Here is a 17,414-nt window from a genome sequence, read left to right on the forward strand (position 1 = left end):
ACTGCGAATGGAGAAAGTACGGTTAGAGTTGGAGAACCAAGAGATGGAGAAGAAACTGCAATTTTGAACCTCTAGCAATGTAATAATTAAAACAAATAAAAAATGGTCTTATTTCTAGCCCTTAGATTTGTTCTGTTTATTAGAATTTTTTTCTAATTTTCATACTGTCTGTTTGGCTCTAATATATTTAAATAGTTTAATGCAAAATATTTGAAGCAACAATTTTTTTTCTATATAGGCAACGTACATATTTTTGCTGAACTGATCATTTTGGAAATCTTAAAAAAATCTCTTAATAAATTAAATAAAGCTAAGGATCAACCTTAGCTTTCCTCAGAGGCCTTGCTTTCCCTTTATGGATTTGTGTATAATGTTGTCTTCGGGAGGAATCCTTTGTTTTGTGTGAGACCCATAGAATCCAACCTTACATAAACTTGACCACTTGATCAGTGGGCCAGTCTTTTTCTTCAGCCTTACCCTTTTTCTCTACCACAGTGGGACCTCAAAAGCATCAAAAGTCTTCTAAGTAAATAAGTGATACAATTATATTTGTGCTTTTAACTCTTCCCCTGTAAGCAGTTTGTGAAGTGTGGTAGGCTGTCAAGACTTTAGGCAGGGAGACCAACCACAGGGCTCGTCCCACACTGTACCTGCAGCCCATCCCAGAATGGTCTGTTTCAGGAAATAACACCATTGCCCTTCTGACTGCTCAAGTAAGAAACATGAGATTATTTTAGATTTCTTCCTGGTTCCCTCTCTGGTCAGTCACGACTTCTGGTCAGTTTCCAAGTTGTTAGTTCTATTTTCTTACATTTCTCAAAGCTCCCATTTTTCTCTCCATTGCCCCTGCTCAGTCAGACTAACCCAAATTCTCTATTATCTGGATTACTGGAATACTCTACTAATGAGCTGTCTTGCTTCTGTCCTTGTACCCTCTAATTGATTTCTGTTGATAAAGTCTGAATGATCTTTCTAAATGCAAGTCTGATCAATTCTCTTAAAACACTTTAATGATCCTCATTGTTCATATACTATAAATCCCCATTTCTCATGGCTTGCAAGGCTCTTCATGTTCCTGTCCACTTCAGCAGTTTGATTTTCTGCTACTTTTCCTATTCTGCACTTAATGTCTGTTACAGAGAACTTCTAGGTCCTTGACTTAGTAATTGCTTTTTCCTACCTGTGTCCACACTCCTTTCTTTCTGGAACACTGCTTTCACCACCTCCCTTTGACTGGCTAAGTCCTTTCATCCTTTAGGTCTCAGCTCAGACTTCACCTTTTCCAGGAACTGTCCTGCATTCACAAGGCGGGGGGGTATGTGCTCTTTCTTTGTGCCCAGGTAGCCCCCTGCACTTCTCCAGTGAGAGCATTATTACATTGTATGTCAATTACCTTCATGCTTATCTATTCCTCTCAATACTGGAAGCTCCATTGTATTTCATATCTTATCACCTAGCAGTGTTTGTTTGAGGTAGGAGCTACATTACTCGCTGTGGAGTAAATACAATGAAAATAAATGCCTCTCTTTCTATATCTTAGCCAGCTTCTCTGAACCCTCTGGACAGCCCTTCCTATCATGTTCTGTATATCTTCCTGGATTGTGTCCTCCTGGGACATATCCTTGGCCCAATTGCTTTTTGGTAATTGCTTGCTACCTCTAGAAAGATTTTCCCTTTCTGATCTTCATCATGCCTTGATTTTGTTCCATACCATAGCATGCATGGGTGTCCACACTGCTTGGTTGTAGTAAAACACCAATGTAATATTGAAGGAAGAGATTTGCACTGGTAATAGCAAAAGCTAGGAAATTAGTTTTGGTTAGATGTGTGAAAGAAAGAGTCAGTGGCTAATGCTGATAACCAGACTTTGTAAAATAAAGAAAATATCTTTTGTCAATTACTTGGTGAGTTTCAGATATTATAAAAATCTCTCGTACAGGAATCTCCTGTACCAAAACCGTTAATAGGGGCTTTCTTCTTAATAGGTCTCAAACAGGTACTACCTTTTCCCCTGCATCATATATATATGTGGCACAAAGGTAGAGATTTATTTAAAATTTCCAAGATGACCAGTTCAGCAAAATGAGTATTTTGTCTATTTTTTTAAATACTTCAAACTACTTGACTACATAGGAGGCAAAACAATATGAAAATTAGAAAATATCTTTTCTTTGTTTTCTATTTGTATGTTATAGATATTTATGCATATATAATAACATGTCTTATATATGAAGTTAATTATAATTTCGAATCTTTAGCAATGTAATGCTTAAAACAAAAGTCTAAGATTTGAAGAGATAACTTGCTTCAGGATTTGGATGGCAGGCAAATGCTCACTTTAAAAACCAGATTTTCAGAGAAGTACAAAAGAAATAGGTAAAATATTTCATTCATTATTAATAATTCTAATTTAACAGCAAAATATTATATAAAATTATTTTGCCTTTGCTTGTTTTCTTTGCTTACTCCACACTTTCTATTTAAATCTATGTCTTCAGAAATGCTCACGAACTGCGAATGGAGAAAGTACGGTTAGAGTCGGAGAACCAAGAGATGGAGAAGAAACTGCAAGAATTCCGATCCATAGGAAGCAGAGAAAAGGAAGAAAGAGAGTGGGTGAAACTCTTAGAGAGTTTTAGAAGAATCAACCAAATTATATAAGGAACTATTTTATATGTTGTTGTCTCCAACAAAAGTGTTTAATGGGTGGATATTTTTTGACTTTTCCTGATGAACAAGCAATATCAAAGGCCTTCTATTTTTTTGTTTTTGTGTCGCTTAGATGAGGCATGTTGGTTTTTAAAATTACCATTACTTTTGCTTCTTCCGAACTATTTGGTCTTATTCTTTCTTATTTCCTTTTTTTTAAAAAAAAACTTTATGCTTCTCATTGACTTATGGTCTAGAACGTTTATGACAGCAGTGCACACTTTACCTTCTGCTGCCAGATAGTTGCCATCAACAGCAAATAAACACCAGTTTATGTTTAGAGACACTTATTTATTCGAAGACTTCTGGGGGCAAGAATTCACATATATACGTAATGAAGATCTTAAAAATAAATGCTGTTATATATATGTATATTTGTGTGTGTGTGTGTGTGTGTGTGTGTGTGTGTGTGTGTGTATATCTATAATTCTTTCTTCTTAGCTCTAGGATAACTCCCAGCCCATTTTCTAGCACCACTTTTAATGCCAAAAATGTTCCTTACAAATGTCTTATCTTTGTACAAATCTACATATATACATGTGTATGAATGTTTATTTTGAGTTTGTATATTTGTTGTATATATTGTGTCTTTTCCTTTTTTTTTTTACAAATGTGTTCATCTAAAAAATGGGGATTAATTAATATTCTACTATTTGATGTGATATATCATAGTGCTCTTATATCAGACTGCATTGATCTACCTAATTTTCTTAGTGGCTATGTAGTATTTATTGTGTGGATATAATAGCATTTTTTTTAGATCTTTATTATGTTTTTAGTATGTTATGATTATAAATGCTGCCATGGACTTGCTTCTACATGTATTTTTGCTTACATATGCAAAGCTGTTTGTGGCATAAATTCCTACATCTGTAATTTTAGGTCAATGTGTTATGTGCATTTTAAATTGTGATACACATTGAGAAATTGTCTTTTAAATAGGTGTCAAAAGTTTATCATCTTTTCCTACAATATATGAGTGCATGTTTCATGTCCCTTTGCTGATACTAAATGTCACCAAACTGTTTGTATATTAAATTAACTTTTGTTTAGTCCTCAAAGTGATGACCATCAAATACTTAGAAATACTTTCTGAAACGTTAACAGTTCAAATGTGTTTGTTATACTTTCAGTAGTCTTTATCTTTAGACCCCAATTTTTTGAAAAATGTGCATAACTTGCATACATACCCCCTCTGATAATCAGAGAATTGGTTTAATAAGAGCATCTCATGTTGTATGTCATCTAGGATGACAAAGTTTATTATGTGTCTTGCTGCTTTTAATGACCCAGTGGCCAATTCTTTTACCTTCACTGATTTGGACTTAGTTTGGACTTCTAAATGGATCATGGTACTAATCTGAGAATCAGGGTTGCTGGAATCAGCACTCAAGAGTGAGTTTTTCTAAGCCATGGAAGACTTTCTAGATGATTCTTAACATTCTAAAGCTTGACTGAGTTTTTAGAGTAGTTACATTGTTTTCTGAGGTCACACAGATATTAAGTGTCATAGCCAGAATGAGAACCTGCTACTCACCAGCCAGGAAGATAGAAGTCTAGTGCTCTAATCTTAATTATTCTGTGTGATGTTGGGAAACTTTTTGTCTTTTTTTTTAAAATGATAATTGGACTCTCTGCATTGATAATTACAGACATATTTTGCTAGGCTCAAGTAAATATGTTTTAAAAACTGTACAGCTAAAGTTTACCTTCTTTGTTATGTGTCAATGTGGGAGATCATTTGAGGTTTTAATAAGGAATTCATCGCTTACTAGAGCTACTTAATATTTTGAGGTATTGGTTTGTTTGCTTTTCTTCTTTACATTTGTGGACACTTAGCTTTTAAAACTGCATAAACTGCCTGTAAAATTTCCTATGACTCAATAAAGCTATCTTTAGTTATTGTCAATATCAAGAAAATAGAATTCTTCCTTTGTGTTTGGACATTTCACTTTTATTCATTTCCCTACAAAATCCCCATATCACGAATATGATAAAGCTATATTTTAAAATTACTGAGGATATTCTGACATTATTGGTATTTCATTTTCATTTTTTTGCTTGTTTGTTACATGTTAACAACTGAATTTCCATTTCCCGAGACAGGAAAACTATATCTCTTTTCATTAAAGGGAGAAATGTATTTAGTAATTACATTTTGTCTTGTTTATATATATTAAAGGTCAAGTGGATATTACTGGAAATCTGGAAAAGTGGGCAAATTGGGTAATCGATCATACATGATGCCAGGAAATAAAGGAAATGTTATTAAGGTAAGAAGATACTATTTGATTCTCATTGAATTTGCTAAGCAAGAAGATATAATGTTTTTAGGTCTTGCATTTTCTTCTATACTCAGGAATTTACTCTTCTTATTTTAACAACTTTGTATATTATTCAATTTTTGATACATTTTGTAGGCTAATATGCAACTTTCATTATTCAGTTACGTTTTTGTTTTTCAGCTACAAGTTGATTTCAAAATTTTAACTTGCAGTGAATTTTTCCATATTCCAAACTGAAGTTTTCCATTCAGTATGGATCTGGTTTAAAATTATGTAAAATACAACTAGATACTTCTACACTAAGGTGAAAGGTTTAATATAGCAAACGAGAGACTTTATTCCTACTTTTATATCACATTTGTTTAATATTTTATATTTTGCTTGAGTAATAATTTATTATTCATATACTGTTGAGTCTATGTGTGAAGACACCCAAGGAAAAAAAAACTTCGGTTTCCCAGATATAGAATTGTTATTTCTTTACTGTGCACTATAAAATATTATATTATATTTAAGATGAAAATCAGGTAAGTGTCTTTACATAAGGAAAACAGTTTTGCTTCTGGATTCTTTAGTATAAGATTTGTAACTTTGTAAGTATTAACTTACACAGCTTTAGTTTTTTATGTCCCAATCATTAAACTTTCATTGGATCAGTTGGAATCTACAAACGTCTTACTTGGCACGTCTAAAGTTTTTGGCTTTGAGAAAGCGTTTTATTCTCTAGTGTCATTCCCTATCTTAAGGAAAAATGAATTATAAAAGTTCTTACCCAAAAATTAAAACAAACTTATCTCACTAGAAACAGGCTATTTGTAAGACTATTAAAAGAATCTAGAGGTAAGATGAAAGGAGGCTAAATTAAAAGGGTAGAAAAGTAGATAAAGAAAAATATGGGACCAAAAAACAGTAACAAAGGAGAGGAGGGAGTCAAACAGATAACTGACATACAGGCTGGATTGACTAAGGAGAGGAGGGAGTCAAACACGTAATTGACATACAGGCTGGATTGACTAAGAGATAAATAGCATAAAGAAGGGACTTAGAAAAGTACAGGATATGGATTTAGAGTTTTGTTTGAATTTTCATGTGAAGTTTAAGTTAAGAGAATAAATGTGCTCCCTAAAAAATGTGTAAAAAGTAGAGGGGTGTAAAGAATAAACCTTAAAGAAAGCCACTGTGTAGAACATATTGGCAAAGAGAACGTTAATATTCATTCAATAAGTTCAGTAAGTTTTAATGCCAGTCAACAGTTTAGCTTCTTTTCCTGTTTTATCTCATTAAGTGCTTATATCACTCCTAAGAGGCTGTTGCTATTATTCCAGTTTCACAGATGAAATAACTTAATATCAAAACATCAAATAACTCACTCAGGGTCAAAAGTCAGGGCCAAGATTTGACATGCAAGCTCTCAGGCTTGTCTAAGATCATTTGCCAGCTCTCTAGTGAAGAGAGACTGAGAAGAAAAAGAATGGCAGAAGTAAAATCGAAGTAGTTTAATGTTACAGGGACAAAAGTAAAGGAGAGCATTTTTAAAAAGTATAAAGTCAATATTGTCCAATATATTGTGTAGTGAAAAACATTTTGAGTCTCTTTTTAGACCAGTGTTTCTCAAGGGGGGCAATTTTGCTTCCTAGGAGACATTTGACAATGTCTGGAGACATTTTCAGTTGTTAACACCGCGAGGAATATTTTTGTTGTTGTTGTGTGTGTGTGTGTATTTTTTGCTAAAGATGTATAGTGAGCGTGGCCCAGGGATGCTGCTTAACATCCTGCAATGTACTTGACAACCCCCACAACAAAGAATTATTTGGCCCCAAATGTCAGTGGTGCTGAGTTCTAGAAATCTGTATTAGATTATATAGATTAACATGCATTTAACCTTTTTGAGCCTCATTACATTTGTAAACATGCATAATAATACCTACTATACACTTCAAAGAGATTTCGAACAACGTCAAAAACTCTTTGAAATATGTGAAACCACTTTGAGATACCTAAACAACACACATTCAAATGTCTATTTCTGGATAAGGAAAATATTCAAAAGCCCTAAATTTGATAATTGTATCAATATTAAATAGGAGAGTAGATTTCAATTGGTTGAAAAGAAAAGGGTGGGAAGCAGTGAGTAATGACTATTGGAGCCAGCACAAAAGCTGAGAGTTTAACAGAATCAAGGAAAGACTTTATTATATTCTTTTCTAGAATTGGGAAGATGATGTGAGCCAGTTTGTACAATGAAAGATGTACATCCTAGTAGAGGAAAGAGTAAAAATGTAGATGAAAGAGGTGTCGTTGCTGGGGGTGTGGTCTTTGAAGAGGTGGTTCATTAAAGAGACTTTCACTAAGGAAAGGAGGACACATTGTGTGTGAGAGTGTGTGTGTGTGTGTGTGTAAAATAAATTTTAGAGATTATTTCTGACTAGTGGTAAGGTAGAACACTGAAACATTTTAATGGGAAGATCTCAACTTTCTTACAGTTGAAGATAGTGTCACTTGCTCAGGTGAATGAAGGGAAAACGGGACAAAGTTGAGTTCTTGGGAATGAAGAGGTCTGGAGTAGCCACTGTAGGAACTGTGGTTGGGGTTTAGCAGCGAATGAGTAAATGAATTGCCAAAGAGCCACAGAGCCTACTGAGGTTGTTCAGCATGGATTTGGGGGAGACTCCACAGTACTATTTTTATCGCAACGGTACAGAGATATGGGAGGTATCGGAGGGGAGAGATAAGGTGATTGAAGTTGGCATTGAAAAACTTTTTTGAGTCTGAGATTTTGAAGGTGTGGCTATTTAGAATACTGCTTACATGGCAGATTTGGTCATAATGGTGAGATGGCTGAAGAGGCATTTAGATGTTCACAGTAGCCAGTATGTGAAGGGTCTTCAAACCAGGATGTCAGGTGAACATGTACATTGAAGTCTCTAAGATTGTCAAGCAGAAATGTGATGGAGAGAAATACTGAGCAGGTTGCTGAAGCTCAGGTGGAAGAGATCCTACATATTGACACAGGCAACAAGTGGATGGTGGAGACCCGTGGTAGAGGCAACTTTGCTGAATGATAACAGAACAATATTCTGGAAACAGCACTGAAGAACAAATCGAAAAATTTTCTCTCTCCTGGTGTGTAAAAGGGAGTTTCTGGAGCTAGGTCCTGAGGGAAGTGCTTTGGTGAAGATTGTGTCTAAGTAAAGGTGAGTTTCAGTTGATGTAAATTTTGAATGACACATTTTTGGGAAAGGTTTAAAGCATAAGATACATAGATGACTATTTAATAGACACTCCTGGGAATGGCAGGGTATTTTGGGAGGAAGGACAAGTAGTACAGAATTGCACAGTTTTAGTAGCTAATTGGGTTGACAGTGAGAATGTCTGAAAGACTACTTGTGTGAGAAGTTTGGGCACAATGTAGCAGATGGAGGCATTGGTGGGAGCTTGGAGGTATTTGTGAATGCCAGGGAGGCTGATGATGACAGCATAGTCCTACCCCAGTGAATTAGATAATATACCTGTGTGGTAAATCTGCTAAGCTTTCCTGGCCCCTGATAGCACCCCTTCAATACCTACTACTGGAGGAGTTAGCAGGTTAATAAGGCATAGGCTTTAGTGTAGTAAGTTCCTGACATTTGTATATACAAACATATACATATATCCATCTTTCTATATACATGTATGTATGTATAAATGTATATGTACATGTGTATATGTGCATGTATGTGTTTGTGCAAGCATGTGTATCTTTGGTTCAACCCTGTTCCACCTCCAACCCTTTCCCAAACAGATAAAAATCAGACCTATGAAGAAATGATATTTGTCTAAAAATAGCAACTAGCAGTTTGTTCACTGAAATATTTTTATGCAATTTGAATTACTTGAAATAAACATGGCTGTATTCATAGAGCAGAACAATATTATTCATAATAAAAACAAATTACACAATTTTCCTAATAATAGGTTTCTTTTTACTTGGGCATATCTATCCATTCCATCCAGGATAGCCTATAACCACACTGATCATGTTTCAATTCAGATGTATCATTAAGGCAATCATACTGGATAATTTGGTTGTGAAAGATGAGATTAGATTATCTGTAACTTGTATAACATTAGCAGTTTAAAAATAAACATGTGGTTCATAGAAAAATTGATGATTTCAATCATATTTTCTTTTCTGCTATATGGCATCTGAGCAGTTACTTTGAAGAATGTGAAAAATAACTGCCCCTTTGAAGCAAAACCACTAGATTCACTGGGAATAATTAGGCCTACATTTGCAGATGACTGCAGTTGGTACAGCCATAGATATACAGGCAGCCATTGTTCTCATATTCTCATGTACAAATTGAGCAATTGAGCATGCAAATTGCAAATTGAAAACTAGGTCTGAATTGACAGTGTCTATATAAATGCACACTATCCTTCATTCTTGTCTGTGTACTTTAAATGTTGGTTTTAATAAGATCAAGGCAAGCATGTTCAATTGGCAAGTCTATTTTATTTCCTAAAATGATAAAAATCCCCAAATATTAAGTGTTGTTTAATTTGAAATATCTAGCAGTGAATCTTATTCATTCATTATTTGGGCTAATATTTAGGACAGTCAGGGATTATAAATAATATATTTTAAAGATAAGCCTGTGATGCTTAAACGTGTAGTTCTCTAAATTGGGCAAATAAGATAATAATATGGGTTTTTATAGCAATGTAAGCAGAATAACTTAGTCACAATTCAGTTTAGATTCAGTTTACACAAATATTAAGATTGTGTGTCTCAGAAAAAGCAGAAACAGAAATTTATTAAACCTTTGCCATATTTGAATACTAGCAATTTCCTAAAGGCATTTCATAATTACATATAATGATTTTTGTTTAAAAGCCAATTTATGTTTTCAAAAACAGGTTTACATATTATTTTCAAAATTTATTTTCTTTTTTATGAATTTCTATTAGATTAATTAAACGGTACATTTATGCTTTAACAATGATCTCCTACTAATTTTATATTATTCTTTAAAAATAAATTTTTGTTCAAAGTGCACCAAAGGCTACAACTTTCTAATATTTTTGTTAGTAACTTAAACTTTCTTTGAATAAGATAATGTATACCTGACAAATAGTATCTATTTTATTAATACAGTTTTCTGCTGGAAAAGTGAAATTAAAATTACTGAAGGAACAGATTCAAGGTAAATAGTTTATCACCATGTTATTAAATGCTAAAGACATAATTCACTTTCTTTTCCATTTTAGTTACATGTAAAATTAAAGTTTTAGAATTGTTCATACCGTATAAAGATTCTAAACCCCCAAATCATGACACATTGATTTTCAACATAAATTTTATTTGGGTATTTTGGGGGGCTTTTGTGTCAAAAAATGTAAACTTAGTACATGATTATAATAATAGCAGTTTGCAAAAGTAAGACTTTACAGCACTGTTCTTTAAATTTTATTGATGTAATGTTTTAATAAGGAAGATAATTTAGTAGTATAAAATTATCAATTAAAATTTCACTTTAGAAAAATTTAAAAAATAAAAAAATATTCAAATAAATAAATAATAGCAGAAGCAAAAACATAATTTGAATTTATAATAATTCCTAAAGAAATAAAATGTTTTTCTGGAGGATAATAAACACATTTAATGTTTCATGATTAATATAATTTGATAGAAAAAATTTAGAAATATGTATATATTTACATACATATATGCATTATTAATATATAAAATTATAAATGTTTAGAATTTGTTCTATGTGGGCTTCAGTTTGATCCAGAGATGGGAAATGTGGATAGTTTCATTAATTTATTGATTGGAAAACTAAACATTATATTTTTAAATGACTGGACTAACTTTTTTTTTTCCTGCAGAGCCAGTGAAACCAAGAGTTAATTATCAAATGGCAAATTCTTCTGAATGTGAAAAACCCAAGATAAAAGGGAAAGTTTGTGGGCAGTGTGAGAACAAAGCTGCTTTACTAGTATGTACATTATATAGTGTATATATACATATACTGTATAGTAGGTACAATTAAGCAGTTAGAATAGATCGTTCACACGGCCTCATACACCTCTCTCAACTCAACTTGCTCGGTAGCCATATACTTCTTCATATCTGTTACTGTGGGCTGAGTGGTCATGCTGCTGCGAACAGCTAACACCTGTACTTATTCTCTGGATCTCATCCTCTCATTCTTGTTTAATGACATCACCTTAGACCTTGTCCCCTCTCCTTTGAATCATACTTACTAGCACACGAACATGCTGCAGTGTCTTCCATCCAAAACCAAAACCAAACGAAAACTACAGCAAAAATTCTTTTTGACTTCCAAGTCTGTACCCCATTATTGTAAAACTCTTCTGAAGAGTTGTCTAAACTTGCTGTCATCATATTCTATCTTCCCATTGTCTATTTTTTAAAAACTGAGGAATAATTTACTATGAAATGGATGGATTTAAATGTACAATCCGATGGGCCTTTTGATTAATGTGTCCACTTCTATCAAGACCTAGAACATTACCTGTACCCCCAGAAAATTCCCATGGGCATTTTCCCAATCAATCCCCAACACCAAAGGGATTGATTTTTGTCAATCAACACCAAGTAGCTGATTGACAGCAACTACTGTCCTGATTTTTAACACTGTAGATTTAGTGATACCTGTTCTTGAACTTTATGTAAATGGAATGATATAGTATATATTTTTGACTTCTTTTGCTCTACATGGTGATTCAGCCATATTAAATTTATTAGTAATGTGTTCATTTGTATTACAGAATAGTATTCCATTTTACACAAATTGTTTATCCACTCATATGCAGAATGACGTTTGGGTTGTTTCAGTATTTTTGCTATCATGTTTAAGACTGCTATGGACTTTGTGTATGTCTTTTGTCTTTTCTCACAAATGACATACATTCCTCTCTTACAAGCTGTGAAGTGAAATAAAAAAGTTACAGAAAATTATGACTACTCTTTCACTTCTCATTGGTACCAATTTCATGAACACTTAAAAATTATGGTGAAATACACATAACATAAAGTGTATCAACTTAGCCATTTTAAGTGTACACTTTAGCATTCAGTAGGTTAACATTGTTATGCTACCATTACCAGCATTCATTCACAGAACTGTTTTCATCTTGCAAAACTGAAACACTGTTCCCATTAAACAATCATTTCCCCATTCCCGCTTCCCCCCAACCCCTAGCAAATAGTACTTTACTTTCTGTCTCTGAGAATTTGGCTACTCTACCTCATATAAGTAAGATTATACACTATTTGCCTTTTAGTTAGTGACTTATTTCACTTAGCATTATATCCTCAAGGCTTATCCATATTTGGAATGACAGGATTTCTTCTGCACGTATGTGCCACATTTTGTTTACCTATTCATCCATTGGTGGACACTTAAGTTGCTTCCCCTTTTGGCAACCTCTTTAAGACCCTGTTTTCAATTCTTTTTGGTATATACCCAGAATTGGAATTACTGCATTCCCATTCTCTCTTGAATTCTCTCCATTCAGTCTCGGGTGTCCACTACTATCCAGGAACTGCTTTTGTAGTGGTCAACCAGTTACTTCCACATTTTCATATACAATGGTCAATTCTCAGTTCTTAATGTATTAGGAGCATTTTATAGTACAGTATCCCTCTCCTCATCTATGACTTTCTTCAGTTGGCTGCTTCTGGGACACCACGACCTCTTGATTTCATTTGACATTGATATCTGTTTCTTCTCTGTCTTTGTCAGTTTTCTGTATTGACCTCGTAATGTTGGAATGCCACAAGGCTCAGTCCTTTGGCCTCTAATTTGTCCATCTATACTTACTCTTCAGTAATGTCAATCACTCCCTTGGCTTTAAAGACCATATCCATATTGATGGTTCCCTAATATACACATCACCTTATACCTCCCCCTGATTTTTTGGCTCAATCTACCTACTTAACACCTTTATTGGATGTCTAGTAGGCATCACTATTTTAACATGTTCAAAATTGAGCCCTTAATTTTTTCCAATAAATAGTGTTCTCTCACAGTTTCCTCATATCAATAAATGTCAACTCAAATATTTCCTATATTGATAGCCCTTTATAAAATGGTAAAAGCTGAGTTGCACTCTCCAGTTTTGTGACGCCTACTTCATTCGTCTGTGTAATATTGATCATCATTTACTATATAATATTTTTTTATTTTCTTCTTATCTACAATATAAACTTCATAAGGGTAGGAGTTTAGTTTTTTTCACTGCTGTGTGCCTACCACTTAGAATTATGCCTGCAGTGTGGTAAACAAATATTTAAGTAATGAATTATTTCTTTGAAACTATTTAATAATATAGACCTTCTCTTAATTTAGACATATTTTCCTTTCAGTTAGCATTGAAGATGCTGCAGTGTCATTTGCAATTTTCCATATAACACATAGGTAAAAAGCAGTTTCCTCTTCAAAGAATTTAATGATTATGTAAATTAATATTTGTATATTATGTTATAATTTTAGAGAACTTATTCATAATCATTTCTGACTTAAATCTATATTATTAGGTTTATTTAATGGCAATTTTAACTGAACTCCAATTTAGAATGCTGGACATCTAATAAAGAGCTAATAGCAATATTAAATGTAAAACCCTAGGTCTTGGTAATAGAATACTTATTACATCATATTGTTTCCTTATTTGATATGATGTTGGACAATAATTTAAGGAATCTCAAAAAATTATTACTGTTCAGAAATTTGTAAAAATTATTAAGAAATGCTAATATTTCATAAGTTAAAAGTATTAAAGCTAAAAGGGTACAGGTTGAATTAAATTGTTGGGGTCTGCTGCTCAGGATCTGAAAAGGAATTATATAGGAGGTATAAGTCAATATTTTTTGTGACTCCTACTTTGTGTTAAACACTTGAGCCATGGAACGTGAACATACGACACAAGTAGATAGAGCTTGACCTGAAATTAAAGGATATGCTTTTCAAGAAAGAAGGAAAAGTAAGGAGGATATTGTAGACAGGATAAGCAGCATGTGTCTTGGCTCGAAGGCACACGAGAATGACACTATATGCAGTGATTAAATAGCTGATTTACCTGAAAAGCATTGTGTAGACAAGCCAGAATTTGGGCCCTAAGCATTCTTTAAAAAGATTTTAAGAAAGAATGTTCTTTTATTTGAAATACAAATAATATCCCATGTTAGTTGTCAAAACATAGTAATAAGCTATTTAAAAATTCAAGTTAGGCAGATTTAATGAAGTAGACCGTGATATTGTTAAACTCTGATGTTATCTTGTGTTCTTAGCATCTGTCATTGCATATGGTTATGCTGACTGGATAATTAGAGTGAATATATATATATATTTGAAGGCCACATATGTGTATATGTGGAGATATATATATATATAAAGGATATATATATTTCCTTGGCCTTCACCAGGGAAAATTGTGTATGGACGATGGGAGTTAAGAGCTTGTATTTTGGGAATTTGAAACTCAAGTTTACCTGTTATTAGCTATGTGACCTTCAGCAAATGACTTAATCCCTCTTTATTTCTGTTTCCTTATTTGTGAAATAGGTTACTAGGGATAACAGTAATCTGTACCTCAAAGTTATCACACACAATGAGTTAATACATGTAAAGTATTTAGCATTGTGTCCAGCACACAGACTGAAGACAATAAACAGTGTGCTTTTGCTGTTGGCACTTTTTTTTATGACCTGATCCATTTACATGTATTGACGGCAAAGACGAAGCCCAAAAATTCCACATTTCCTATATATTAATTTGACAAATGTGAATAATTTAATTAAAATCAAATGGATTCTGAAGCTTAGCACAACTGCTCTGGCATTCGTCAAGTTAACAAGATATTTGTTAAAACTGCACTTGGGAATTCCATCGTTGAAGAAGCATGTGTGGTGGAATGGAGTCCTTATTTGCATTTTTACCACGTTTCTGCCATTTGTACAAACTGCCTAAAAAGATTTTTCCATTGGAGGTCATTTTAACCCAATTTTAATTTAAATATTATCTTTGCATAACAAAACATATAAGCTTATACTGCAAGTCCAGCATTGATCTTTTAGTCTACAAATATTCGTTTGGCTACTTTTAGTAAAAGTATGCTGTTAACAGATACTTGGCTTAGGATTATATGCTGCAACTCATTTTCAGTTTTCTGCATTATAGTGTGTAAAAACAGTACCAAATGTTTATGAGAAAGTCACTTAAAATTAGCAAGTTATATTAAATAAAATTATGCAGAATATGTTTTAAAATCCATATTAATATAATGATATAACCATGTATATTTGTAAAATTATAGTTTTAAAGTTTATATTACACTTAAAATATGGATTTAGGATAATGCTTTTATCATTTCTCTAGAATAATAAAGCTCATAAAACAAGAATGAAAAGAGAGGACTAGTTTTCATGCTAGGGATAGTGTTTGTTTTTCTTCAGATTAAGTAAAAATTCATCCTGTTATAGCTAATCACATGTGAAAAATATATATTTGGATTTTGATACATACTAGATCATGTACTCATTTTAAATACTGAATTTTATTTTATTGTGGATTTTATCAAGGTTTTTCAATACAAATGGTCCCTGACTTACTATTTTTGACTTACAATTTTTTGACTTTATGTTGTGTAAAAGCAATATGTATTCAGTAGAAACCATACTTCAAAGTTTGAATTTTGATATTTTCCCAGGCTATTGATATGTGGTAATATACGATGCTAGGAAGCTCATAGTCAGCCATGTGATCAAGAAGGTTAAAGAAACACAAGATATTCAACAATTTACTATAAAACACGTTTTGTGTTAGATGATTTTGCCCAAATACAGGCTAATGTAAGTGTTTTGAGCACATTTAAGGTAGGCTTGGCTAAGTTATGATGCTCAGTAGGTTAGTTGTACTAAATGCCTTTTCAACTTACAATGTTTTCAATTTATGATGGGTTTATTGGGCGGTAACCACATTTTAAGTTGAGGAGTATCTGTAACTGATTACTATTGTAGTTGATTGCAAATGATTAATTTAATGATTAGTAATGTGTGTTGTGGTTAAGAGCTTAAGCTTTGAGCCACATGGTAGGATTAAGTTCCTGTCCCACCATTATTAGCTTGTATGTCTCTGGACAAATTCTTCATCTTTATATTCCTTTGTTATCTCTTCTTCATTATGGAGATACAAAGATGATTTTAAACTTATAGGGTTGTTGTGAGGATTAAATGAGATAAAACATATCATCTCATTGTTCCATTAGAATTTATTATTATTATTATAGATATAGTTGGTAGAAGTGAAATTTTGTTACGTGGTTATATTGCATAGTGATGAAGTCTGCGCTTTTAGTGCCCATCATCTGAATAGGAACATTGTAACCACTATGTAATTTTTCAGTCCTTACCCCCTTCCCACCCTTCCATTGTATGGCATCTCCAAAGTCTATTTTTCTACAATGTCTGTTTAGCTGAGTGTTTAGCTAACACCCATTGTTTAGCTCTCCCAGATACAAGTAAGAACAGGCAGTGTTTGACTTCCTGTTTATGAGTTATTTCACTTAGGGTAATGGCCTCCAGCCAGTTCCACTCACGTTGCTGTAAAAGACATATCATTCTTTTTCACAGTGGAGTAGTATTCCATGGTATATATTTGATATTTTCTTTAGCTAGTCAATTGATGAGTCTTTCAGAGAAATTTTTAGGGTTTTCTAGGTATAGGATAAATCATTAGCAAACAAATAATTTGACTTCCTCCTTCCCAATTTGGATACCTTTTATTTCTTTCTTTTGCCTGATTGTTCTGACTAGGAATTCCAATATTACGTTGAATAGAAGTAGCAAAAGCAGGCATCCTTGTCTTTTTCTAATTGTTAGGGGGAATGTTTTAGATATTTCCCAGTTTAGTAAGATGTTGCCTGGGGTTTGTTGTCTGTGACTTTTATTATTTTGTGGAGTGTTTCTTCTGTGCCTACTTAGTTGAGAGTTTTTATCATGGAGTGATGCAGAATGTTATAAGATGCTTTTTCTGCATCTAATGAGATATCACATAATCTTGTTTTCAATTCTGTTTATGTGGTAAATCACATTTATTTGTTTGCATATGTTGAAACATCCTCCATCCCCTGGATAAAACCCACTTGATTTTAGAGTAGATCTCTTTGATATATCGTTGGATTCAATTCATTAGTATTTTTTTTGAGAATTTTTGTATCTATGTTTATTAGTGGTATTGGCCTCTAGTTGTATTGCGTCCTTGCCTGCCTTTGGTATCAGAGTTAGACTGGCTTCTTAGAATACTAGGGAGTATTTCCTCCTTGATTTTTCTGAAATAGTTTCAGTAGTATTGGTATCAATTTTTCTTTATATGACTGGTAGAATTTGCCGTGAATCTGGTTGATCTTGGG

At 33.2% G+C, this 17,414-nt stretch overlaps 1 protein-coding gene across 27 annotated transcripts in view; it reads left to right on the top strand.

The window, feature by feature from the left end:
- ZBBX (zinc finger B-box domain containing) overlaps positions 1-17,414 on the top strand; it is a 114,207-nt gene that overhangs the window by 9,712 nt on the left and 87,081 nt on the right. For 12 of the 27 annotated variants that reach the window (XM_035277737.3, XM_078353891.1, XM_002759417.6 and 9 more), the window contains 4 exons: positions 2,499-2,612; positions 4,892-4,982; positions 10,132-10,180; positions 10,866-10,975. In XM_035277737.3, coding sequence (XP_035133628.2) covers positions 2,499-2,612; positions 4,892-4,982; positions 10,132-10,180; positions 10,866-10,975 — 364 coding nt within the window. Of the gene's footprint in view, positions 1-2,258; positions 2,377-2,498; positions 2,613-4,240; positions 4,504-4,891; positions 4,983-7,863; positions 8,189-10,131; positions 10,181-10,865; positions 10,976-17,414 lie in introns of those variants that run through there. The other 15 variants (XM_078353890.1, XM_078353893.1, XM_008983521.5 and 12 more) reach the window with 7 other exon arrangements.

This window comes from Callithrix jacchus, chromosome 17 (genome assembly GCF_049354715.1).
Source record: "Callithrix jacchus isolate 240 chromosome 17, calJac240_pri, whole genome shotgun sequence".
Taxonomy (NCBI): Eukaryota; Metazoa; Chordata; class Mammalia; order Primates; family Cebidae; genus Callithrix; species Callithrix jacchus.